We start from the raw sequence: 27,906 nt of genomic DNA on the forward strand, positions 1-27,906 counted from the left end.
CACAACCAACTTGGGCACAATGACTCCAGAAGTCTCCCAATTTAATTGCCAGGGACAGACGGAAACACAATAAAAATATGACTAATACAGCAGTGAGTTTAGAAAGCTATGTGTACAATCCACCGACCTGCACAATGAGGCACTGTTTAAATAGAAGGGAAAGAGGTTTTTATCAGGTCTTAATTAGAACAATTATTAAACACATACTGATTGAGTACCCAGTTTTCACCCTGCAGTAGGGTTACCCTCCAGTAATGGCCCTGAACGAAGGCTTCAGAGGTAAATCACCATGAGTCTCAGTCCCTCATGGGGAGTTTAATTTTTTGCTCTATTCCCTAATTCCTGTAAGGGCAGAATGATCCAGAAGTCAAGAACTGGTCACCGGGGTCAGCTTTAAACATAAGTCCTGTCCCAGCAAAGGCATGATGTGATCCCTTACGCAACAAGAAGGGGGAAATGTAGACTCTAATGAGACCAGATAATATTGGGATTTTTACTTGTGAGATGATTATTCTTGACATTGCTCTGACTTTCCTGAGTCATAGCCTTCAGTTCAGTCCCCATGTCCATGCCCTGGACATTCCCCCTCTTACCCTCTTCCTGCCTCCCTAGCCATTTCAGTTTTCATTTCTGCCACACTCTCCCCAATCCCATGCCTCACCCCTGCCTCTGCCTTGTCTCTCGTTCTTTCTTGAGTCTAGAAGGCATTAGACACATCCAGTAGCAGGAGAGGCTATAGTTACTACCTTCTTTTCTTTCTATCAGGCTGTGAGTCACCACAGGTCACAACCAAATTGGGAACAATGACTCCAGAAGGCTCCCAATTTAATTGCCAGGGACAGACTGCTGTGGACTTCACCTGAGAGAACGAATGAGTTTTGAGGAGCAGACTGTGACTGCTTTGACTTAAAACTCTGAATGGAATAGCCCTTGGAACTGCCTGGGGCATGGGCTCCTAACACTTGTTCTCTGGAATTGCCGCTCTTGGGAGAATTACTTTCTGCAACTCTGACAACAGATCTTGATAAGGGGTCATAGCGGCTCGTGCCTGGTCCAGACAGCTCTGGACACATCTGAAAAGATGTCACCTGTCTGGAAATGTGGGCAAAGCTGCCATAACCTTGGGTGAGAATCTGTGTAAAGATGTTTAAAAAGGAAAAAACACAGGGCTCCAATCACCCATCCTGGGGATTTCCTGAAAGGCACCCTGGCCAGCCGGGGCCAGCCAGGGCTGAGGCCCTCTATTACTTTAGGGGTGCTGCCAATGTGAGGCAATGGCCGGGTGTCGGGGAGAGAGAGACAGCCCTGGCCCCTGTGTGCAGAGCGGCCAGCTTTCTTCTCAGTTTATCTCAGAGGATAATTTCCTGGTTCCCTTCCAGTCAAGTTCAAATTGATTTTTTTTTTTTAAAAAAAAAAGCTTTCTCACCCCTCATCCTCTTCTGTCCCCAGGAACAAGGTCAGCAGGACCCAAAAGCTTCTTTTCCATTGTGAGAGAACGGGAGCCTCTAGGACCACCCTATGTGAATACTCGGTGAGTTTCCAGGTGACTTGCTATTGTTCTCACAAGTTAAGAAGGCTAAAGTATTTTTAAACACAATAAGAAGGCTCAAGTATTATTAAACACAAACAGAAAACCCTCCTGGATAAACCCCTGATCCGTTACCTGGATTTCTTTTTTTTTCTTATTTTATTTTTCCCTCTTTTTTTCTCTTTTTCATTTTTGTCTCTTTTCTAAAATTTATTTTCCACGTGTGTGTGATGCCAAGCATTTTGATGTTGGTCTGCGGGACCATCCCTCAGGAACTCCTAAATAACCACAGGATTTAAAGTGGAAGTTCATTAAAACATGAAATCTGTTTACAACTGTATTATCAGTGTGGGCAAGGTAGATTAAAAGTACACTTTGAAGTGTACCGGAGGTTCATCTATAAATCACAAGTGCCTCACAGGCCAGATACCCAACAGGTGTGGCTAATGTGCAGTTTAGGATTAAACAATGAAACAAATAGCATTCGTGTTTCATTTCAAATATGGGGAGGGGAACAGTGAAGAAAAAGGAATCCCATATGACACAAGGTGCGAGCGGCCCAGTCTTTGCCATCCCTGCCCACCCCTCCGTCCCAGGTCCTTCTCCACCCATCTGCTTGTTTTTGTGATTCTAGGAAGTGGGGGCAGAGTCCAGGCCCATGGCATCCCAGGATCATCCCTGACCCTTGCTTCTTAAAGATCCCCCCTCGGTGCTGAAGATGTGTCATTTGCATCCTCAGGCTGTTGCTGTTGGTGGAACCATGGGGCCACCGAGTCACGTCTGGCCACTAGCTGCTGGCGTTTGCATCCCTGGGCACTGAGGTCTGAAACGCGACCCTGGCAAGGACAAGCCCTACCCCCTTGGAGGAAATGGCTGAGCAGCCCAAGCAGCAGCAGATGAAAACTTCCTTCCTCTTCATCCAGCTGCAGGCCCCCCCTGGCAGAGCTCTCCCCGCCCTGTCTCCAGCAGCGACAGCCTGGACCGCAGCCCCAGGGGGCCCAGAGGAGGGACACATTCTCCCAAGTCCCAGGACTGGCTTCTTGGCAGGCCAGGACCTCAGGCGCACACGGGGCTCGGCTGCTCCTCCCTCTCGGCTGCTGCAGAAGGAGGGCCGTGGGACAGAGCAACCAGCTGCTTTCAGTTGCTCTGCTCGGAAGCAGGAGAAGGAGGGAGAGGAAAAACCCCAGGATCTGGATGTAAGGAGGGGTGGCCTTTGCGGATCCCCACGTTGCAGGCGTTCCCTGGCCCCTGCCTCCAGGAAACTTGGCCGGCTCCAGCCCCTGCCATGCAGACTGCCTAGCCCAGATGTCATCATGAGCGATGGAAGCAGCAATCCCTCCATGGGCTGGAAGCCTTGGCCGGTCATTACTGCCCCCCAGGACCTGTGGGGCGCAGAGCCTCAGTCTTGGAATGCTTTGGGATACTCAATTCCACAGGCCACCCTGGCCCACGCTGCTGGCAGGGGTGAGAGGGCCGAGCTGAGGCGAGGGACGGCCACCGGCCAGGTACCCCCGAAGAGCTGCAAAGAGGACACAGGTACCACGGTGTGGGCAAGGAGGGCAATGCTCTACAGATACCGTCCGCCCGTCCAGACCAGCAAGAGCTACCCGGCCCCACCTACCGCTCTGCCTCTCAAGGTAAGAAAGCGTGTGTGGCTGAATTCCCCAGGCCCCAGCTGTTCCCAGGGGAAGAGAGAATGAACAGGGAGGACAGAAGTGCCCACAGGGCTCCCAGTTCCGCACCTTGAGTCTCCTTCCACTCCCAATGGGCTACATCCTTACTGCCGGCCACAGTGCTCCTGGGCCCGGCTCCTCCTCTGTGCTCTGACACCCTCCCAGACACTAGCAACATTTTGTTTGCAAACAGAATGAATAACCATTTCCCAAGGTTTTGCCAAAGATAGAAGAAAATTCAGGCAGAGCAGTACATACTCTGTAAGGGAAGACCAGACGGAAAGACAGAGGAGGTGCGCAGGCATTTACTGAGCCCTCGTACATGCCAGCCATTGTGCTAGGAGTTTTCTTACATTCCATTTATCCTCATAACTACCCTGAAAAACAGAGGCTCACATCCCCAATTTCAGATAAGGAAACTGAGAATGGCTCCGCAAAAACCCTCCCCTCCTTCCAAAAAGGCAAGGCCAGAAAGGTCACTGGAGAATTAGGAGAGGTTTTGTGGAGGTTTCCAGAACTCAGCCACATCCTCGCCCTTCTAAGGCGCACTTCCACCTCCCACCCTCCGCCCCACCACCACCCCATCCCCCATCCATGGATGGTAGCCCTGGACTTGAGCCTCCTACCTTCCATTTTCCTCTGGAAGGGAAAGGGTAATGCTGTGGGTCTCCAGGGTCTCTTCAGCTCTATGGGCTCTGCCTGTGATCATGGCCATGCCTACTCTTTGTTATCAGCGTCTGATTCTCTGACTCAACCTCCTCATCATCGCTGATGCCTGAGCCCAGCCTGCCTTCTCCACCCAGCTCAGGTGTACCGCTCCCAAAATAGGTGGACACACACACACACACATGATGCTTTTCTTTTCTCTTTCCGAGTAGCACAAACATCTTTCTATCCTTTGCACATCTCTAGGAGATGGGGGTGAGGGTGAGGAAGAGTGTGTGTGGGTTGGGATTGGTGGGGTGAGACAGAGGTGGGGGGACTCTTGCTGGAGTATGTGGAAGTCGGTGTGGGGGGGACTCTCAGGGAAGTCACAGGAGAAATGGAGGGAATTCACATCACAGAAGGGGCCTTCCTGGGGCTTGGAAATGATGCAGTTTCACCTGGATTCCGTGGCTCTCTCCTACTTGCTTCTACATACCCCCTTCTTCCTCTTTCTCCTTTAAACAGGCAGCCAGTATAGCCACGAATAAGAATCAGAGAGAAAGAATGAGCCCAAGTTTTCTTCAGAAAGGAATTCTTAGAAGAAGAGAGATGCTAGCATGCTCCCTCAAGAAATAGTTTACATTCCACCCCAGATCTTGTATCTCTCATTTCCTACAGAGATCGAGGAGGAATGGCATACCCATGCGTCAGAGACCAGTCCCTGTCTGAGGTCACATGGTAGTTGTTTGTGTTCTTTAAAGCTGCTCTGATGGCTTGAAAACAGCATCTTCCCCTACTTTCCCTTCCTGCCATCCAACTAGAAGCCAGAGCCTCAGAGCTGTTGCCATTTCCATAGGGAGAGCTGTTTTGGGAGTTGGTTCAAATGGGTAGATTTCTGTCTTGTCTGCAGAAATCCAATAGGCCCCCAGACATCTAAAGTAAGGATTGTGCCCTAGCTGGTTTATCTCAATGGATAGAGCATCGGCCCTCAGACTGAAGGGTCTCAGGTCAAGGGCACATACCTCGGTTGCAGGCTCAATCCCTGGACCTGGTTGGGGTGTGTGCGGGAGGCAACCAATCAATGTGTCTCTCTCACATCAAAGTTTCTTTCTCTGTGTCTCTCCCCCTCCCTTCCACTCTCTCTAAAAATCAATGGAAAAATATCCTCAGGTAAGGACTAACAATAAATAAATAAACAAACAATTGCAAGATTCCTTGCTGAAAACTTAGAAACCCCAGGTTCAAGTCTAACCTTGAGCAATCCACCAGAGCTCTCAGTTTTTCCATCCGGAAAACCTGCCTCACGGTTGCCATGGAGATTTGCTATGGAGATCAAGTGTTGAGCAATCGAAAGGAACCTTCAGCAGCCCTATCTTAAGGGAGAGAAGAGGAGAAGAAAAGTCAGTGGGACACCATGGGAAGCCATCGGCAGGACCAGGGAAGCCATGGGGTTAAAGGTGTAAATGTGGGGTGGGTCTGGTGAGGAAGCCGGGCTACCAAAACTTACTCTTAACCTTGCTGGTCAGATGTTGTGATTACTCTTCCTGGGAAGGAGGGAGCTGGGAAACTAAGTGCCTTCAGAACCACACGTTCTTTAAATGCCTGTGGCTACTATTAACCGGGTGACCTCTGCCTGGTCCTGGGTACCTGGGAAAGTAGCAAAATCAACAGAGATAGCTTTTCCATCTGCCCAGTTCTGAACAGATGACGGTGTCCTCTGGATTTGATAGATCCGTGTATGAGAATTACCCAGTCCTCTCATGTTTTGGAATGTAGCTTTATGAGTGACAGGAAAGTGGCAGAAGGTTCATGAAAAAAATGTCTTTTTGTCGCTATGAATGTGGAGACCCTTAGCTACCCATAGTATGACCTTTCACTTGATATACTCAGGAAGAAATGTGATCAGTTATATTTAGTAAAGTGAAATGTTGGAAGCAAAATCTGTTCCTACATTTGTATCATAGTATTGATACTTTCCTAGCAGGAAAATCTGGATCTTAAGTATAAATTCTCTTCTCCACAATGCTCCAAATGGCCAAGTGTGTATTCTCACTTTTGAGACAGATGGGCTCCTAAGTGAAAATTGTCGACTTACATCCTTCCAAATATCATAATGAGAGAATGCAGTGGATTAAATCACTTGGTTTTTCATTTATACTATGACCGGGCTTTGGTAAAAACAACTATAGCGCTCTATGACCTACACAAGGCGCCCAAACCTCAAAACTGTGACGATGTACGTTGTTATCCCCATTTCACGGATGAAGGGACAGATGCTTGAGGATGGTCAGGAACTTGCTGAGACCCGAGACCAACCCATGTCAGCTCAAGACCGAGTTCTCCCGCCTCCTCTCACTGTCTTCTGAGAGGGTGAGATTTCCTTGGAAGTCAACCCACCATTTCCTGGGCCTGGTGGTCTCTACGGCACTCCGACTTTCTCTGGTGGAGAGGCTGGGAGAAGGACCCTCAGGAGTTTCAGGTCCAATGACTTGGCCTTGTGTGAACGAGCACTAGAGGCAGTGAAAGCCTGGGCTTGGAGGATGCGGAGCTCCAGCTCTGGCGATGCCTCCTGCGGTTGCAACATTTCTGTGGTGAGTCTGTGAACCAGAAAATGTTCCATGGTCCGGGGCCAGTGCCTGCCCTCATGATTTCTTGGACCCCACATTCTGCCGCCTCTCAGCGGGAACACCAGGAACTGACAATGTGTGACTTGAGTTTGGGACTGAAGACAAGAAGCCCATATGAAGACACAGAAAACAGATGCAGCTAGAAAGGGAGGAAAAAGCTTTCTCTTTAATCATTTTGGGATGTTTACAAGTTTTTCTTTACTAGTCTTCATCTCTTACATATTTTATGTTTTGAAATAATAACAACTTTTGGTGTGTAAATGACATTAGAGAATGCAGTAAAAATATTTTTTAAATTCCCTTCCAAATGCCATTTTTACAAACCCCACAAAAAATTTTCACATGTAGCTTTAAATTGCCAAGAAATTTTACTTCTCTGTTTTTGTCTTCCTTTTTCTCTTCCTCTCTCACCTGAAACACAATGAACTTTTTGAGTTCTCATCACCAGCTTCTAGGAGTTTTCAGGGTTTAGAAGACAGAGTTAAAGTGAGTGAGGCAGACAGGATCCATGAAAGGCTTGGTGTGTGAAGGAGACAGGGATGGGTACATTATTCCTTAAGGCAGCGATTTTCAACCTTTTTCCTCTCATGGCACACATAAACTAATTACTAAAATTCTGCTGCACAGTAAAAAGTATATTTTTTGCCAATCTGACAAAAAATAGATATAATTTTGATTCATCCACACTGGACAACTGTTGTTGTATTGGCTGTTGTCATTTTTTTTATTTGATAATCTAAGGGACAAGAGGTCAGTGTCCCTGAATAAATACTCAGGTATTGCATGTTTTAAAAATTCTTTCGACACACCAGTGTGCCTCTTGCGGCTCACCGGTGGAAAATCCCTGCCTTAAGGTAATGAATAGAAATGTAATGTAGGTCTGTTTGCTTAAAAACAGGCCCTAACAGACTAGAGAAAATACTTTTAACTCTGTGTCTTGGATTCTTTTGCCTTAAAATAAATCCAAGATCTGAAATATAAGTCTGTATAAAATATCAGTCTGTTAAAATTTTCATACAAAGTTTTAATTTAGAGTAAAGGTCATGGGCACTGGGATTAAAGAGATAAAAATTAAATCTGCTTCTGCCAACTAACTAGCAAAGTGGCCGCTGGCAACTCAATGAGCAAAGCCAGGCTATCTTGTTTGTTCTCTGAGGTCTTTCCAGTTCTGACATTCTATGATGAGTATGAGTCTATGAATCCAGAAAGGAAATAAAACTGTTTAATGAGCCCGGCTGGTGTGGCTCAGTGGTTGAGTGTCAACCTAGGAACCAGGAAGTTACAGTTGAATTCCGGGTCAGAGCATATGCCCGAGTTGTGGGCTCAGTCCCCATTAGGGGGTGTGCAGGAGGCAACTGATCAATGATTCTCTCTCATCATTGATGTTTCTATCTCTCCCTCTCCCTTCCTCTCTGAAATCAATAAAAAATATATATATTTTTAAAACTGTTTAATGAAATAAAAATATCAATTTAATTTATCTACCTCAGGTTGTTTCTAAAGATTAATTATTTTGCCAAGTGACTTCACTATGAGGAAGCTACATACAGGATAGGGCAAAAGTAGGTTGTATTATTAATTATTGTATTATTTTCCATACAAACAACTGTAAACCTACTTTTGCCCCACCCTGTACAATGGGCCGACTCACTCAGGCAGATCTTGGACTTCAGTGGGGAGCTAGGATGGTTCCATACCTGAAAAGCCCAGTGCCTGGCACATAGCAGGCACTTTACAGTTAGTTGAATAAATGAACGAATGAACCTTTGAAGAGGTGATTAACATTCAGTGATATGAAAGAGTCAGTACCTTCTTTGATCAATAACACAAAATCCCCACCACCGGACTTTAGGGCCAGAATTACAGTCTGTCTGTCTGCTAATGATTGATACCTCCTCCTTTGACCAAATTCCAGTTGAATTAAATTCCATTCTGGAGTTGAAGTCTGATCCCAGGTATACTTAACCCCCAGGAAGAGGTCATTTATCTTATTTAGAGTAAACACTTAATTATATAACCAAGACTGACTTTGCAAGTCTGTCATAAGTTTAGAAACTGTTCTGCTCATAAAATGGTATTCTAGATAATTCTTTCTTTATATTAATCCTTCTTGGAGAGCAATTTAGAATTTTTAAATTGCAAAGCTTATCTTTATTTTTACACTGCATTGGTTTTGACCCAGATGTTTTGATTTACCACTTGAGTAAATAAAGCCTGAGATAGCAGGGTGGGTTTCAGTTCTTTTTCATCCTGTGATTTGCCTTGGTGTTCCCATGACAATGTTCTCTCGCTCTTTTTCTCTCCTTACCATTTCCTTGGATAGTCACACGCAGAAGTCTTCTGGATTCCCTGCTTAGGTGCTACCCTCATGGAACTACATGCACCTCAGCATTCTTGAAGGGAAGAAGAGAGCAGAGAGCAAGCACATGGGCCACTTTAAGTTGTGTGTCCCGTGCCATATAGAAAAGCAATTGGAGTGGGAGCTTGGACTTAGGACTTCTAGCCCTTCCTTTCATTCAAGTTAGCCAAGTAAGGGCAAGTCCCTTTATTCTGGATCTTAATTCCTCATCTGGGGTGTGAAAAGATTAGACGGTGGACTCCTCCCTCCTAGCTCCATGATTCTAAATTCTTGCCAATCCATGTGTGCCTGTATTTGTGAAAACTCAACTGAAACTATGGCTTTTAATGACAAATTTCTAAAAGTCCATCATAGTTTGAAGTCACTGCTGGTGGGAAACTCCTTTATTCATAAAATTAGATCCTCCTCCAGTATCCAGAGGATAGATAGAGAACTAGACTATATTTGAAAACATTTTATGTCAATATATACTCAATTTTCTAATCTCGGGTGTTAATTTTTTTTTTTTTACAAAATATTGGTAGCATTAGTCAAGTATTGGGTTTTGCCTGAGAGATTTGGACAGAAAGACTAAATTGAGTTTTATATAGCTATGCAAAAAGGAATTATGTTTTATTATTCTCCAATATTAAAAGGAAATGAATTGGCTTAGAGGGGTTGTTCTTGTCTTTAGTCTCATGAGTCAGTTATTCAGCAAAGGGAATATTGAAAATCAATTCCACTCAGGAATTAAGACCTCACTCAGCTAGTTTGAATCAGTCCCAACAGACTGCCTCAGTTTAACTTTGAAGTTTTGTACCCTTGAACAAAAGTGTTTTCTATCATTTGTAGATTTAGTTAGGAATCTTGATTATATGTAATAGAAACCCTCAAGTCTACTTAACCCCAAATGAAGGGGATTCATTAGAAGGTGAACACATGTGTGTAAAGGTAAGGTCTTGTAGAACCCAAGGACAGAGATGCAAATGGGCCTCAACACAGGTTTCTCTTTTCATTTCTACTCTCTATCGCCCTCTGCCCTTCTCAGCAGTCTTCATTCCTTCTCTGTGTGCACATCTGCTTCCTCCAGTCCCTACTCCACAGGGAGGAATATGGCCACTCGCAATTCCCAAATTTATATCTCCTCTCTTTAGAGACAATTCAACTAAGACTGGCATTCCTCAGGCACACTTCCCAATTCCCCTGACAAGAGGCTCCTTGGTCCAATGAGTTGGGTGGGAGTTGGGTGCCCACCCAATCCATGGTGGGGCCAGGGCTGGGGGCAGCTCACATGGTTCCATCAGATTTGCTGAGAGCCAGAGGTGGTTGTAACCATGTAAATCTTGGAAAGGGACAGTTTCTAGAAATTGATGGAACATGGTGAGGAGGGAAGCAAGTATGGGCAGCCAACCCAATAAATGACCAAAAACATTTTCAGAGCGGTGTCAACTAAAATTTATAAGATAATTGTTTTGTCTAAATGTCCTGTCTGAGTCCTTTCAGATTTTAGGGAAGCCAGTTTTTAATAGTCTTTGGGGAGATTTCTAAAAGGAGCATCCCTAAACTAAGCAATATAGTAGAATCAAATTATTGCCTATATAGTTTATAAATAGATTTGCTTCCAGAATCTGCTATTGGTTATGATATGGTAAATTTTCTCTTTCAAAGATTGTTTTCCTTGCAGATTTTTAAAGACTACAAATGCTACAAGCCTTACACAAATGTGAGTCCTCCGGTGAAAGTGGGGTGCTCTAGTAAGCAGATTGCCATCTTGGACTCTGCATGCGATCTCTTCAACTTTATAGCAATGCGCTGGAACTTTTGACCCAGTTTTGGAGGTCAGAGCAAAACAAAAGTAAAGATAAGCCACGTTCCTCGAACTGGTTTATACCGATTCCTTGAACTAAACCATATCAACAAAGAACAAAATGTGGGCAAAAGAAAGAATGGCGGCTCCGTGTGGTTAGCACCGCTGGGCTAGTGCGGGACGGGACTGCGTTTGTAGGAAGCCCACTTTCCTTCTTTCTACAGGCTCAGCAGCTGTGGCTCCTTTTTTTGGCTGCCCTTCGTGTTGTGCATATTTCCTGTGATTATATTTAGTCAATGTTAACTTTTTGGAATTTAACTTTCAATTTTCAGGATGTGTGATTTTTTTTTTAATTAACCTTTCAATGACCAGGTCCAGATTATGCTCCCAGGCATTATTCAAGCATTTGTCATCTCAAAATCCCATTTTATCTGCAAGGAGCTTGAGTGGTCAATCTGATGGTCTGATAAAGTGACATTTAAAATGTCACCCTACTTATCCCATGCCATAAGCAGCGAGATTTCAGGAGAGTTTGTTTATATACATTCAACCTTTTCCCATAAAGGATTTCAAGTACCCCACAGCTATAGCACTATAATAACTTAAAATAATGGTGAAGGTTACTACAGTAGTGATAAAGAATCAGTTCTAAGAAATTATAAGTCAGGGTTGAGGTGAAGAAAAGATCAGGAAAGGAACCCCAAAGATCATGCCATAAAGGCCCACAGAGCTGGTGTGTTTCAAAGTCGAAGTAAGCCATGTACTTTCTAGCTCCCCAAGCTTAAAGTGACATGATTAGTTAGCTACACAGTTCTGATTGTGAGAAGAGGGAGGAAGGCCAGAAAGGAGGGATGCAGGGAGGGAAGGAGAAAGCAGGAGGGATGAAAGAAGGTAGGAAAGAAGAAAGAAAGGAAGGAAAGGAGTTCCTTTAACATGTTCCACAGGAATTAATTCTCTTTTAAAAAAAATGGAATTTTGCTTGCCCTTTAAAATAAGGATTAAAAATAACATTGTGGACAAAAACTTTTCTAAGGAACAGTTAACAGTTGCTATTTCCCTGTTTCCTTAGACATATATGATTTTCTTGATAATTTAAGTAGTCACTATAATAGCGATACTGTTTGCTGGCAACTTTAGATCTGCAACACTATTTGCTTCTATACTTAATAAGCCCCCAAATACTCAGCTCTCTGACTTCTTTTTGCTTTTTAGTAATTTTTAGTTTTCTCCTTGTCGGCCTCTCCTTTCTTGCTGCTATTAGCATGTTTACCTCTAACGTACTTCTTTTAATCTACCATAGACCAGGAAACTAGACAACAAATTTGTTTAAATTGTAAGACAATCTTGTTAATTATGTAAAGTAAAAGTAAAAAGGGGTTAAGTGGCTCATCTAGCATAAGGTCTCATGAGTTTTACTGTGGATTGTTTTAGCTTCTGATTTTGTGTGTTCAGGGGATGATGCTTTTGACTATGACTATGGTCACATTCAGATGAAAAATGTTGCTGAACAAATAACTTCTGGGTTCATTCAGTCCAGAGATGTTTCTTAACCACCAGCTGTGTGACAGGCACTGTTCTAGGCACCAGGGAAACAGCAGTGAGTAGGACAGATGAAGTCCCTGCTCATACATTCTGCTAGGAGCCGGAAATGATAAACAAGTAAATAAAACAGGGACATCAAACTTCAGATTGTGGCAAGTGCTTAGAAGAAAAAAAACAAAAAACAGGAAGGAGTGATGAGATGAGATGAATAGTTTATGTGATGAGAGAAGGCCTCATGGAGAAGGTGAATGACACTTGAATGACAGGCAACAGCCATCCATGATCAGGGAGGGAAAGGTTCCTGGAAGGAGTTAGCAGAAGAGTCCCATGTACCTGTGGGATTATCAGCATAAATTATTGGAAAAGTCAGGGCCATCGTAGGGACAGATCACAGAGGGCCTCATTCTCAGATAAGGAGTGTGAATTTTATTCTAAGAACAACGGGGACCCTTTGGAAAGTTTTAAGCACTAGAGAAACACAGAAATTAAGGGAAGAGTGGATGCATTTATGAAGTGACTTCCCTACACTTCCCTTTATTCTGCAGATTAAAGGATTTACTATCCCTTCCTCCCACTTCCTAATCTTGTTGAAGAACCCTTGAGGCACACCACTTAAATCCCTCTGAACAATAGGGAGCTCTAATTTTTTCCCCTGAAGTTCTTCAGTTCTGAACTACAGGTATGGTAAACTCATGAAGGATTAAGACAGGTGAAGGAAGGAGAAAACTCCAGTTACTCAAGGATTTAAGATTTCCCCAAATGAACCTTTATTCTAATGATAGATAATAGAGAAGATCCTTTCGATATTTATAACCTCAAAAAGTATAATTTGTTGCAGTGTATAATGTTTAGAAATTAAATAGAAAAACTTTATGTATTTTTTATTAATTTTTTACAGAGAGGAAGGCAGAGGGATAGAGAGTTAGAAACATCGATGAGAGAGAAACATCGATCAGTTGCCTCTTGCACACCCCCTACTGGGGATGTGCCTGCAACCAAGGTACATGCCCTTGACCGATATTGAACCTGGGACCCTTCAGTCCGCAGGCCGACGCTCTATCCACAGCCAAAGCGGTTAGGGCTAAATAGAAAAACTTTATTGTTTATCATTACAAAATGCATTACAACATGTTTTGCCTCTCAGGAGCACGCCCACGCCTTTCTTCTCTCACAGGTGCGCATCACCTAAACTCTAAGGGCCCCCACGAGACTTGCAACCAGGGGAGCAATAGGCCCCAGCAGCTCATCCCGGGCTAACCCCCTGACCCTGACTTCAAGGCCCCTTTCCTCTGACTTTCCAGTGAGCCAAAGCAGCCCCACCTAGGCTCTCTCCTGTTGCTTCTATCCTAACTAAGCCCTCCCTTGTTGCACTGTCCTCAGATTTAATAAATGTACTCTCAAAGTCAAAAACAATGGCAACAAAACCAAAATGCATTACATATAATAGGTGCTCCGTAAGCATTTCTTACCTTTGAGATCACCTATGGCAAAGCCGCTCTAAATGACTTCCTTTTTCACTAATTCCTTCCGTTCTTTCCTCACACCCCTTAGTTCCTCCATTTCACATTTGTAAGGCATTGAACTGTGAGGCCGTCCAGGCTGCTCACTTGTCAAGCAAGGGGTGGTTTGGCACTGTTGGCAACAACCCAAAGCAGAATAAAATTTCAGGCTATTTTGGGGGTTATAAATAGTGGTGTTTTATGAAAATGTATTTCTCTTGTGGCTTAGACTAATGTTTGGGGAGTTCTTGGGTGGGCCTGTGGCCAAGGAATTAGAGTAAAATTTCTCTTTGGCTGAACTTGTTGGCCTAGTTTTCTAGATCTACTCTGTGAATAGTTGCTGTGAGTAATGTCCCCCCAACGGTGATAACTATTCTCCTAATGAACCAGCTTACTCCTTGCTTAAACAACCTACAAAATAAATGTTTTCAACTTTAATAAATCATCCCTACTTTTCATGCCATTTAAAAAAGCTAATGGCAAAAATCCTTTCTCATCCTTAGTCTGTTTTAGTAAGTGAACTTTTTCTTATAGTTCTCTGCAAATTGCCCGTCCACTGCCTTTTTATGCTGTTTGTGAACCATTTATGGCTGGCTGCTTTCTGCTCATTTATTGCATTGTCTTGTTGTTTGTAGCCTCTGAAGCCCTTGGGCGGAAAAAAGCATTACATAAATCCAATTAGAAGTAGTTGCAGGAATTATACTATTGACTATGTAAGTTACTTTAAGCATCATTAAAATAATTTATTAAATGTTTCTGTAGGTCCTTTACAAAGCACAAAATAGATGGAAGATCCATTCCCTGCTTTCTATAAGCTTGAAATCTAAGGCAGGCAAACATTTAGGCAAAGAGGCACTTTTAGACATATACAAGAAACATCAGCAGAATGAGGACAAGGTTTACTACTTTGTGTAATAATCAGAGTAGGCCTACTACGGGGTGATGGCTGAATAGGAAAGTTGTGGAAGTTACTATCTGCGCATCCTAATGTGAGAAGTCGCCATCTCTGTTCCATTTAGTTAGGGGGAGATTTGTAATGGGATGGGCTTCAGAGGTCATGAGTGAATGAAGGAAATCTTGGTGGCTTAATAGAATGTAAAAAGGGTTTCAGTTTCGGGTTTCTCTTGAGTTCAGTAGTGAATTATATAATTCATTAAAAAGGAACATAACAACGATGTGATCATATGTACATAGAGCGAGTGTTTTCCAAACTGAAAATTAAGATTCTAGCTTAAAAATATATATATACCTTTTACTCAAAAGTATAAAAAATAAATTTTAAAAAGTAAACTTCATTTATTAGAAAGAATAAAATATCATAAAAAGTCATACATTTTAGCAAAAACAGAGAGCATCATTTAATACAACTTTGGAGAATTTGAAATCAGGCCCAGAAAATCTCTACGTAGAGTGCCAGGTCTGTGCATTAGAGAGTAGCATTCTAACTAGACCTAGAAGATTTCCCCTTATCCTGAGAGATTTCCTTTCTCAGGTGGCAGGTGATGATGGCAATTGAATAAAGCCACACTGTGAGGCGTTGCTAAGAGACAACAGAAACACAGGACTGGTTCCTGGAGGCTTGATCAAAGTCAGTGAATCTGAAGCTATTTCCTGGTCAGAGTGTGCAGGGAGGTGGGGAGCAGAGGTTGGGCTTGGGACGTTTCTTTGAATGAGGCTCCTTGTGCAAGGATTGAAACCTTGCCGTAGCACAGGAAGAATTCTGCTTTTTGGGCAGTAAATCAAAGCAGGTGATCCAGGTTGGGAGCAAGTAGAGTGTGACCTCTGAACAAAAATGAGGTTTAGTAACTTGTGACACTCTAACAATACATCAGTTCACAACAGTAATGATGCTACGTAGGACAAGATGTCTCAGGGTCTGGGCAGTTCTTACCAAATGCTATTCTTGCTGAATGTTAAAATGTAGCACAGTATTTTGCAGACACAGCTGTAAACAAGATGGGCTTGACAGGAACCCAACTGGATAAGTGTAGACAAACTGCAAAGAAGAAATCAACATGTAATTAACCAAATCCTATACAATAAAACCCTAATATGCAAATTGACTGAACAGTGGAACAACTGGTCGCTATGACACGCACTGACCACCAGGGGGAAGATGCTCAATGCAGGAGCTGCCCCCTGGTGGTCAGTGCGCTCCCACAGTGGGGGCACCGCTCAGCCAGAAGCTGCGTTCACTGCTGGCGAGTGCAGCAGCGCTAAGGATCCCTTGGGGGATGTCCAACTGCCGGCTTAGGTTCGCTCCCTGCAGACGGACATCCCCCAAGGGGTCCTGGACTGCAAGAGGCACAGGCCTCCCCCCCAGTGCACACATGTCATGCACCAGGCCTCTAGTAATGTATATAAGCAATGGCTAAGCCTTCCTTCCAGGAGACAGAACTTTGCATGTGAATCCTCTGTCTCCTTTACTTGCTGCAAATAAAGAAAACTACCTAACAACAACCACATCTCGTTCTTGAATTGAGTGCTCCAAGCGATGAATCCCTTGAATTTGGTAACAGCAATATATAGATTGGCTTTTCTGCCTCTTTCCCTCCCAGACAACATGATTGTTAATCTTAGGCCTCTTCTCATAAAGAACTGCCAAAGAATTTATAACATTAATTTCCCTCCCTTTGCAGGCTTGCTTGGCCTGTGCTGCAGGTGGGAGACTCTTTGCCTTATGCAAAAATGGGTTCCTACTTATTAAGAACAGGGAAAAGAATGAAATAAGTTATTCATGAACTATGCAGCAGGTATCAACAGCCATCAACACTCTCAGAGAAAGAGACATTTTATTATTTGTAACAAAATCACCTTAAATTCTAGCCCCAAACTCCCATCCTGCTGGACTAGCAAGAAACTCAGTCTCAGATATTCTCAGGGTTCTCTGTCCACTAAAGTTGAGCCAAGGGTCAAGAAATTTCCACGATATGAGAGCACCCATGAATTCCTGAATTCACCTGTTCCTTCAGCACATGTCAAGCATAGCACCGTGTCTAAGAGCACAGGCCCCGGAGCCAGACTCCAGGTGTGAGTCCTGGCTCGGCCTGCCCCTTCCTGGCTAGGCAGCCTTAGGTGGGTTACTTCATCTCTCTGTACCTCAGTGTCCTCCTCTGTAAACTAGAGGTTAGATGAGTACGTACCTGATAGAAAATAAGGATTAAGTGAGTTCTTGTAGGTAATAAACTTGGAACCATGCCTGGCACAGAATATGCAGTGGCTGGGGAAGCTTCCTGCTTTGATCATCGGTTCTCCATCCCCCTTAACCTTTGCCAAACTGCCTCCCATCCTAGGCTGTGTGCTCTCGGATAGCTCCATTGGATCTGGCGTCTGGACGCCCTATGTGCTTCAGGAAGAGTAACACTCAAGTTAGGAGTGCAGGAGAGGAGGTCAAGGGTCTTCTCTCTCTCCTCAATACCTGAGTAGAGGTGACTTTTTCTTAACCTCTCCATCTCCAAATATTAAGACAAAAGTTCTTATTTCCTTTGTTTAATCGTAAGTTCTGGGTTATATCAGTGTATACCTAATATCTGAATTTTCTATGAATTCATCATCCACTACAGTGCAGAACTGGTGGCACCTTGAAGAAAATAAAACGATTAAAGCTTATAAATCTTTAGGAAAACAGAAGAGGGCTCTCTGTAGTTGGAAGAGTAAAGGCATATGCTCCAGGGTCCTAAGACAAGTTAGAACGTGGGAGGCAGGAATATTGAAGCCTGGAAAATCCTGGCTAACTGAAAGCCATTTCATAAGCACACCTACCCTTCCCTTCATTTCTGCCACTCTGCTGCTTGAAACTCCCTCCAGGGCACTGCCTCTGAGCAGCCTCCAGGATTCACTTTCTACCACTTTCTAGGCTCAAGCCAACATTCTCCTCACCCCGGACACTTGTAGCGTCTTCAGTGTCTTTTAACAGAAGGGAAATGTCTAGAGGGGACTTGTGCTCTTTTTTTATGTATAATACTAGAAGCCCAGTGCATGAAATTCGTGCACGGTGGGGGGTTGTCCCTCAGCCCAGCCTGTACTTTCTCCAATCTGGGACTCCTGGAGGGATGTCCGACTGCCCGTTTAGGCCCGATCCCACCAGGATCGGGCCTAAACGGGCAGTCGGACATCCCTCTCACAATCCAGGACTGCTGGCTCCCAACCGCTCGCCTGCCTGCCTTCCTGATTGCCCCTAACCGCTTCTGCCTGCCAGCCTGATCACCCCTTAACCACTCCGCTGCCAGCCTGGTTGATGCTTAACTGCTCCCCTGCCAGCCTGTTTGCCCCCAACTTCCCTCCTCTGCCAGCCTGGTCACCCCTAACTGCCCTCTCCTGCAGGGTTGATCACCTCCAACTGCCCTCCCTTGCAGGCCGGGTGCCTCCCAACTGCCCTCTCCTGCTGGCCATCTTGTAGTGGCCATCTTGTGTCCACATGGGGGCAGGATCTTTGACCACATGGGGCAGCTATATTGTGTGTTGCAGTGATGATCAATCTGTATATTACTCTTTTATTAGATAGGATAGAGGCCTGGTGCACGGGTGGGGGCCAGCTGGTTTGCCCTGAAGGGTGTCCTGGATCAGGGTGGGGTCCCTTGGGGCATGGGGCGGCCTGAGCAAGGGGCCTGTGCTGGTTTGCAGGCCGGCCATGCACCCTGGCAACCCAAGTGGAGGCCCTGGTATCTGGAATTTATTTTCCTTCTACAATTGAAACTTTGTAGCCTGGAGCGGAGCCAAGCCTGCTGCTCCCTCCGGGGCGGCAACCATTTTCTGTGGCAGTTAATTCACCTTCTACAATTGAAACTTTGTAGCCTTAAGCGGGTGAGCCCGGCCAGGGTGTGCGGAAAGCTTTGCTTCCCCTGTTGCCGCCGGCAACCCTGGCCTGCTCTCTCAAGCTCTATTCTGCCGCCATTTGTTTGAATTTGTTTACCTTCTATAACTGAAACTTTGTAGCTTGAGTGGAGGCTTAGGCCTGCAACCGTTATGGAAAGCTTGGCTTGCTGTTACCTGGGAAACCTTGCTCTCTGTGGCTGTAGCCATCTTGGATTGGGGATAATTTGCATACTCGCCCTGATTGGCTGGTGGGCATGGCTTGGCTGGTGGGCATGGCTTATGTAGCGGAGTGATGGTTAATTTGCATATTACCCTTTTATTATGTAGGATATTTTTATTGATTTCAGAGAGGAAGGGAGAGGGAGAGAGAGAATCATTGATTGGCTGCTTCCTGCACACCCCCTACTGGGGATCAAGCCTGAAAAATGGGAATGTGCCCTTGACCGGAATCCAAGCTGGGACCCTTCAGTCCACAGGCCGAAGCTTTATCCATGGAGTCCAACTGGCTAGGGTGGGACCTTGCACTCTTGACACATATCCTCCCCAAGGCCAAGCAAAGGGCTTAGCTTAAAGGGAGGGAAGCTGAAAAAAATCAGGAGAAAAGCTTCAAATTCGTGTTAATAAATGTGGAGAGGTTTCTAATTATTACACTACAATCTACAAATAAAACACCAAGATCAGGTCTGCCTAACCTAAGTAAAGGAATTAGAGAAAATTTGATTTTACAAAAAATGTATTAATAAACTACACTGAGTGGCCAGATTATTATGATCTCTGAACGCATAATAATCTGGCCACTCAGTATATACTGAGTGGCCAGATCCCATTGCACGATTAAATCGTGCACATGTAGGGTCCCCTAGGCCTAACCTGCCATCAGGGCCATGTCCACTGCCCCGTGAAGCCTCGCACGCTCTGCGGACACTGCCAGTGGGCTGCGATGCTCCAGAAGTCCCCCCTGCCGCAACCGCTGCGGGACCCTGAAGTCCCACCGGCCGCGGGACCCATCAGTGTACCTCCTGGTGAGTCTAGTAGTTGGTCGTGACACCGTGACGGCTTCACAACCACAGGCCTTTTATGATATAGATATATATTAGAGGCCTGGTGCATGAATTCGTGCATGGGTGGGGTCTGGCCAGCCTGGCCAAGGGGGAGGGGACATGGGCGGTTGGCCAGCCTGCCTGCTGGTTGAACTCCTGGTTGAGGGGACAATTTGCATATTAGCCTTTTATTATATAGGATATACACTGAGTGGCCAGATTATTATGCATTCAGAGATCATAATAATCTGGCCACTCAGTGTATATTGGGTGTCTGGATTCAAGTTCGCTTGGTTCATTCCAGTCTCCGTGTCATCTTTTTTTTTTTTTTTTTTGAGGGGGGAGATACTACCAACCTTTATTTGCACTTTGTTCTCCTTTCCTGGAAGGTGGGATCCACATATGTGTAGACTTGCACATAATGGGGCATAATTTGTTGAATTTTGCAGAAGTACAGCTTCTGCCCAAGCATTTCTGTTGAGTCTGGTTGGCTGGCCCCCTCTTCCAAATCTCCTATTCCCTTTCCTTTCCCTTCCCCCATAGAAAGAATGAAGCTTTGTTCTTAAGTTATTTCAAGCAAACTAAGCCCTGTGGAAACTGCTTCACTCTGTTTTTATAGGCCAGTAGATCCCATAGCATGTAGAAGATTTATCATTCGTATTACACTGAAAAGCTCCCCTGTGTAATTCTCTGAACTGTTGTAAAGATTTAATGACATTTGTATTTAAGCTGCTGAAAGTAAATAAAATTATGATGTGAGGTGGCTATTCTCCTGTTGAGTTTAGATAGTTTTAAACAACTTGCTCTGTGTTAGCTTGGCATTAACTCAGGGTGTGTGCATAGTCCCCAGCAGAACTGTGGGCTGAATGTGATGGAAACTTAGGTATCTCTATAGAATTATGAAGCCTAACAAGGCTTTGGGTGAGGGGACTCCAAGGGCAGTGACAGGAGATGGTGGGAAGGGCTTCCTGGAACACTCAGCTGTCCAGACCATCCCTTGAGGAGGAAGCAGAGGTGCCCAAAAGTAAGCACCGCATTGTTCTCACAGTCATAGCGAACCCAACTCCAGGTGGTCTGTATGTCACTGCACCAGGCACTTTGCCCTCTTCCATGTCAGCTCTTTGTCCCAACCCCACTTGATATCAAGAAGGGAGATGAAAGTGAGAATTAAAGACTATCTGAGTCTAACTCTGTTTAAAGGAAAGTCCCTAACCTCAGTCCCCACCTTCCCCGTCAACTCTGCTATTACTAAGTACCCCACTGGGCCACCCACTCTGCTCAGATGCTGTGGGGGCTCTGGCAGGTACCGCCCCTATGCAGGCTGCAGAGGAGCCAAAATGAGAGGACTGGGCAGTCAGTCCTGTAGTTCTAAAATGTGGGCCTGAAACATGAAGGGATGAACTTAATTGAACCTGTGGGCGTATGGAAGACTATTCTCTTCTACATCGTCAACAACATTTCCTATGTGCCTAACTGATGTGGGGACTTTCCTTCAGACTCCAGGTGCTCCATGTTGGAAAGCTAAAGGGAGAGATATCCACAGTCAGCACAAAGGACAGAATGCATAGACAGATGCCAGGAATGTTTCTCCGCGCTGGCCAGAAAACAGGGGGCTGCATTTGATAAGCCCGCAGTCACCCAGTTGGCTCCAATGGGGGACCTGAGTCATGCAGAGGCACTGCTGTGGGTCTCTCGGGAACAGCCCCTGTCTGTTTTTGCCTGGCCCTGCTGTGGGTCACTTCAGTCATAAGACAACAGCACCCATCCTGAACCTTGAGTGCCCCCACTTGCTGGGGCTTGTGAAACTCTAGGGAAGACTCTGACCCATCAGACTGTAGTTCCACCTTTTAGTTCTATTTGTCCATTTTTTGTGGGATTTCCTATCCTTTTACAAGCTACTTGACTTATGCCCAGGAAAGTTACAGTTCAGACTTTGAAGCCCATAGATCACATGGTCAGAGTCCTAGGGCTTTTCTCGTGTCCTTTCTGTGGGAGGAATTTGGAGAACGCGGTGACTCTTGGTACAAGGACAACTTTCAGTTTCCATATCTCTGAAATGAAGCTTTGGATGAGATGACTCCGGAGTTTCTTCCAACTCTCATATTCTCTGAGCCTCTGAGATAAAATAAGAGTTATGAATACTCTGTAAAGCACAAGAGGGTAAGAAAACCTTAGGTAAGCACTACTGTCATTATGATTATTAGGTTTTCCTCTGAATTATAGAGCAAACTAAGGCATAGCACAATACCAATTTCTCTCAAGTCATAGCTCCTGGAAATTGACCCATTTTGAAAAATGATAATTGAATGTATGTCCAAAGAACTCATCAGTCTTATAGATTCAGCAATTAACTTTCACTCATTTAATAAATATTCATTTTCAGGCTCAGTGCTAAACACTAGTGATATTTAATATTATAAATAAATAAAAGAAAGGCCTGTTCTTGAAGTGTGTATAATCTAGCTGAGAAGACAGACATTGAATAAATAATTAAAAGTATGATGAGTGCACAGCCAGTGTGGCTCAGTGGTCAAACATCGACCTATGAACCAAGAGATTATGGTTCAATTCCCCATCAGGGCACATCCCAGGTTGTGGGCTTAATCCCCATGTGGGGTGTGCAGGAGGCAGCCAATCAATGATTCTCTCTCATTATTGATGTTTCTATCTCTCTCTCCCTCTCCCTTCTTCTCTGAAATCAATCTAAATATATAAAAAGCCAGTGTCCATGATGACCGTGATGACCAAACGACCAGTCACCATGAGGTGCATTGAGCACCTCTTGGTCCCTCAACCCCTGGCCCGCAAGCGGGGTGGGGTGAGACTAGGGACTGGTGAGCAGGCTGAACAGCTGACCTCTTGGTTCCTGCCCCTGGCCTGCAGGCTCCGATGGATCAGCAATGATGAACTGGGGAATCAGGGTGGGTGGCAGGAGGACCAGGCTGGCTGTCAGGCCGTTGGGATCGACAGCTCATCCCCGGCTACTCAGGGGCTCAGGCCTGCAGGAAAGCAGGCACTGGCGACTTCACCTCCATGCACATGCACCGGGCTGGCTGCTGATGGAACGCCCTGCCTGCTCGGGGCCACTCACACCGGGGTGGGTAGATCGCAGGTGCACCCCACAGCCTCCGTCAGTGCCTCAAGCCCCAGCAGCAACAGCACTGGCAGTGGTGACGGTGGCAGCGCCCAGGTGAGCAGCCCCGAGCGGGCAGCACGTTCCATCAGTGGCCGGCCCAGCACATCTGCATGGAGGTGAAGTTGCCAGCGCCTGCTTTCCCACAGGCCTGAGCCCCTGAGCAGCTGGGGATGAGCTGGTGATCCCAGCATCCTGACAGCCCAGCGGCGGAGGTGGCATTCGGCCTGGGGACTGACCAACAGGCAGAAGATGGCCCTGATCGCAGGAGGCTAGACCCTAGGGACCCTATCTGCATGATTTCATGTGCTGGGCCTCTAGTAAAAATATATTTTAAAAAATTTAATAAATAAAAGTATGGTAAGTGTCACAAGGAAGGTCAAGATGCTATAGAACTGTGTAATGGGGATACCTAGCCTGGTTTAAATTGGTAGGAAAAGCATCTTGCCAGGAGCAACAGCTAACACTTGCTGAGCACTTATCTGTCATCATGTTATGTGCATTATTTCATTTAATCTTCACAAGAACCCCAGCAGGTAGGATCTATCTCTGTTTCTACTTAAAGAAGTCAAGCGCAGAGGTGAAAAACATGGTGGAGGCTCACAGCTGGTTGGAGATAACACCTGGGTAGGTGTGCAGGTAGTTGTACGCCAGGCTCTCCACTGACTCTGGGGTAGAAGGGAAGCAGAACAAGCCCACAGAAAAAGCAGGGTCAGAGACCCTACAGGGCAAGATGGACTGTGTGAAATTACGCTGGAAGAAAGCATCAATTGGTTGCACATGAACTTGGAAAGGAGTGTTCTTGTTGCCCCTCTGTTCGTTAAGGTAGTAGTGTATTTGTGAAAGAAAAACTAGCTGCTTCTAAAGTCAGAAAAGAGGGAGATGGGATGGTTTATATGCAGTCAGAGGTAATAGGGTTTGTGAGAAGTAAAACATCCTTAAACTAAATTTTTCTCAAAATAAACCTATGCATAATCTAATTTTCTAATAAGCCTTGAATAATAAAATTCTATAAGGACTTTAGTGAAATTCCAGCTTGTATCTATCAGGTGGCAATTATAGCACCTCCATGAGCATGTGCTGGGCCAGCCGCTGATAGAATGTGCTGCCCGCTTGAGGCTGCTCATGTGGGCACCGCCACCCTCGCCACAGCCACTGCTGCTGCTGCTGGGGCTTGAGGCACTGACAGAAGCTGTGGGGTGCACCTGCGACCTACCCGCCCCAGTGTGAGTGGCCCCGAGCAGGCAGGGCATTCCATCAGCAGTGCACAAATTCGTGCACATTGAAAGGAAATTAATTAGAAGAAATATTTTAATATCACTATTCACCCATTCTCTATCATAGAACTGTCAATCAAATTCACGATCGACAATGACAGATCGAAACACACGCGTGCAATTGGCACCAGCAAGAGCTTTATATATATATAGATAAACTTGCTTAATTAGACCTGATTTCTGATTTAGCTAAACTTTTTCCAGCCCAGTGAAGCACCCCAACTTCTCTTTCAGGTAATTGTCAGCAACACAGCAGTGAATATCAGTACGAAGCAGATTATTATTGTAGATCACACAGGGAGAACAAATGGTAAAATATTTAACTGCAGCAGTGTTTGATTATATTCTGTGCAGTGAGAAAGCCTGAGTCATTTTCAAGGTCCACCATTTCTTACTTCTTTTCAGTTGTGTCAAGTTTCTAAGCTTTCTAAATCTCCTTTTTCCGGCTAATGTAAAGAAAATAGTATTCCACCGAGTCTATCTACCTACTCCAGGACTTCTGTGAGGATCAAATGAGATGAGGCATGGGAAAATGCTCCACAGACATTTGGTTAAATTGTAAAATGTTTCCACCTGGCTATAAAGCAAGTTGTGTTCCTGGGCTGAAGAAACTCCAAGAAGGCTAGTCGTTAGAGAGAGGAAGCCAGGTGTTGCTACGTGACGTCATTACCCAGCACCCACAGCCACCGTTTCCAGGCTGGGCAGGGCTGTGGGCCACATTTTGCGCCATGGGATCTCAGCAGCATTGGCTGTGATTTGGTGGGCTATAGCTCTGGGGTGGTGGCAGGGCCTGTGCCTCACTTGGGGGAAGCTGAGTGTTACTTGGTGGGCACCAGGTCTTTTCTCTGCAAATGGCCAGTGCACTTCACAGCAGCTCCTGCACTGAGCGTCTGCCCCTTGGTGGTCAGTGCACATCACAGCAGCCAGTCAGACAGCCGGATACTTAGCATATTGGCCTTTTATATATATAGATGCTGACTGTTTTAACCCTTTGTACTCGCTTGCTTTTTTCTCGATTCCTTTATTCTCATGCTAACCGTGTCGAGTCACACTCGACATCCGAGTGCAAAAGGTTAATCATAGAATAATCCTAGCTGAAGTCACAAAGGCATTGGTTCTAACAAGTTCTTTTTCTCAATTCTTGGAATTACATGTTTAGGGGAAAAGTAAGAAAAATAAGGAAATATAATGGTGGGAGGGAGGAATGTTATTCCTGACATTTTAAGATGAGCTCTAAAAGGTTTCATATGAACATGTCTTGGCTAGGGATGACAACATTTAGGAGATGGGCAGCATTTAGATTCTTTCAGTATTACTAGAAGCGTTCCATCTTAACTTCAAAAGAAGCAATTTAAGCATGCCCATGTGCAATATTACTTTACCTAGATGTACACCAAAAGCATCCTTTATTATTGGGAATTACATGCTATTCAGACTTAATGAATTAGAATTCAGCTACCTGGAGTTTTCAATTAACTCGAATTTATGTTTGTGTTGTATCTCAAGTTTAGGGGAAATTGTCACATTATATTTTAAGACTAAGGACTGTCCTGCTACCTGTGCACCTCAGGAGTCTGTGCACTTCATTTCTGCTTCACTCGGGATTAAGAGCTTAAACTTGGAATTCAGATGGATCTGGCTGAGAGTCCTTATTATACTCACTATTTGTCTTCAGGCAAGTTACTTAATTTCTTGATAGCTCAGTTCATTCATCTGCACAAAGCAGATAATAATACCTGTGCTGCTGAAATGTGGGAAGAATTAATGGGATTGTATAAGTAAAGCAGAAAGCCAGAAAGTTATATCTTCATTTTTTCAAAAGTTAGTTTTAGCAATGACAGTTAAAATTAAAATATTTTCTTGTTAATCTTTGGCAAACTCAATTAAAATTAGCTAGCTAGAATGACCAATTTAGAAAATATTTAGGTTAATAAAGACTTATTTTTTCCTGTATTCAGACTATACTATTTTATCTACAGAGCAATAGGAAAATCTTTCAGAGTCAATAGAATTGTCAACCCTGATTTTAGCAAAGTTTAAATAAACTGCTAAAGAGAAATTAGTGCTGTTTTTCCTCTGCCTTTTTAAACTAATTCTGAATTCTTCAAGTCTTACTGTCTCACACATGCCTTCTAATTGATTTCTTTGTATTGTTTTTTGCTGAATACCTTTTAGCAGATTCACTTTTGCATGGCTAATAGACTTTTTTCATGGCTGATTTTGAATGGTTATGTTTTTTTTTTGTTTTGGTTTGTTTTTATTTTTTGCATTTGGAGCAAAACAGATTTAATCAAATAGATATTACTTCTTCAAAGATTTCATTTTTCAAATGTGGGTCATAATGTATGTATATACTAACATCTATGTGAAATACACATTAATCTATCTGATTGGTCAATATGGATTTTGATGTAATACCTTCCAAAAAAGTGGACTTCAAGAAGTAACACAACTTTTAAAATTTTTATTTAAAAAATTATGTATTTTAAAGAATATTTGTATAATGATGTAAAATTTATCATCGTAACCATTTCTAAGTGTACAGTCAGTAGTGCTAAGTATATTCACATTGGTGTGCAAAAAGTAAAATAGTGAATATTTGTATATACTTACAGAAAATGACAGCAGTTTGCCATTTATTTATAATTTATAATTCTAAAGATTCCTTTTTAACCATTTAAGTAGAAAATATTAGGAATTGAACAGATGTTATTATATGTAACAAAAATTGGGCAGATGATGTAGGCTGAAGCTGGAGAAACAGTGGTAGGCTGCTGCTTGTCACTGCATAAATTTGCAAGTCGCTTTACTTTTCTCAGCCTCAGTTTCCTCATCTACACAATGGGGAGTGGACCTATGATCACCTATTGGCTGTAAGCATCCTGAGCTTACAGGCCACATTTTACTCACCTTTCTCTCCAACTTCCAACAGAGCAAGAGGAACACTAAAGTGAGTGAGGGTCAGTGTATGACAGTAAGTTCAATTAACTGACACAAACTCTATAATTCAAGGGGTCCTCTGAGTCTATAATAAATAGCATTTTTTTCAGTTGCCCACTTATAGAGATACAAGATTGAATATTTATATAATTGAAGGAATTCATGTGTGCCCTAAATATGGGAGGTGCAATGAAGGAAATGAGAGAAGTGTCAGAAATGGTGAATGTCCTTCAGGAATTTACAGGTCCCTTGGGAAGACTCTTAAAAGGCAAGTTAGGCATTTACACAAGCAAATATAATTATATGTGGAGAATTTTACCCAGGATGGATAGAGGAAAGTTGTCAACAGTTTGGGGAGAAGATGGAAGGGAGAGGAGTAGAAAATAAGATGTAAGAAGGGGAACATTCTAAGCTGGGTTAGCCATGTGTGTAATGTCTGGGAAGTGATGTCTTTGACTGAATAATTTAACAAATTCACCAGCAAACAAGCAAAATAGCAATACCTATCTACTGATTCAGGCACAGTATTTGTAATCTAACATACTTGTTGGCTGAGTCATTTTGTTAATTCTTTCTTGCCACCAATGATTAAATTATTAACCATGTCCTTTCCTTATTTCCCAAATTATTCTCTATTAAGATCTTGACCATCTAGATTATTTTCTCTCTTTTGCTTGTTTGTTTTGTGTGTGTGTGTGTGTGTGTGTGTGTGTGTGTGTGTGTGTGTGTGTATTCTAAGGACTGCCAACTATGATTTCACTTAGTTCTTTTTAAGACACCTTGTGCTGTTATGGGAAAATGGGAAGGGGTTGAGGATAAATGAGGCATGATCAGATGCCACTGATGGAGGCTGGCACCCAGTATGCCAGGCTATGAAGGAAACCCGGGCTAATGAATGTGACCTACTGTGTTTTGTTGGTTGAAAGGGGACAAAGAAAGGGCCAGTCACAGTAGGTATAATCCAGGAGCCTTCAACAAGGGGCTGTTGTTACCTTGCCAAGGAAGAGATCTAGATAACCAGGGACAGGCACCTTCTGAGCTG

General features: G+C 44.1%; 1 protein-coding gene across 8 annotated transcripts in view; it reads left to right on the top strand.

Moving 5' to 3' along the window:
- PSD3 (pleckstrin and Sec7 domain containing 3) overlaps nt 1-27,906 on the top strand; it is a 517,431-nt gene that overhangs the window by 84,088 nt on the left and 405,437 nt on the right. For 7 of the 8 annotated variants that reach the window (XM_079778607.1, XM_079778608.1, XM_079778598.1 and 4 more), the window contains 2 exons: nt 1,450-1,531; nt 2,268-3,165. In XM_079778607.1, the coding sequence (XP_079634733.1) occupies nt 2,398-3,165 (768 nt within the window). In that variant the 5' untranslated portion in view covers nt 1,450-1,531; nt 2,268-2,397. Of the gene's footprint in view, nt 1-1,436; nt 1,532-2,267; nt 3,166-27,906 lie in introns of those variants that run through there. The other variant, XM_079778604.1, reaches the window with a different exon arrangement.

The sequence above is a fragment of the Cnephaeus nilssonii genome (genome assembly GCF_951640355.1).
Source record: "Cnephaeus nilssonii genome assembly, chromosome: 8".
In the NCBI taxonomy this organism is placed as follows: Eukaryota; Metazoa; Chordata; class Mammalia; order Chiroptera; family Vespertilionidae; genus Cnephaeus; species Cnephaeus nilssonii.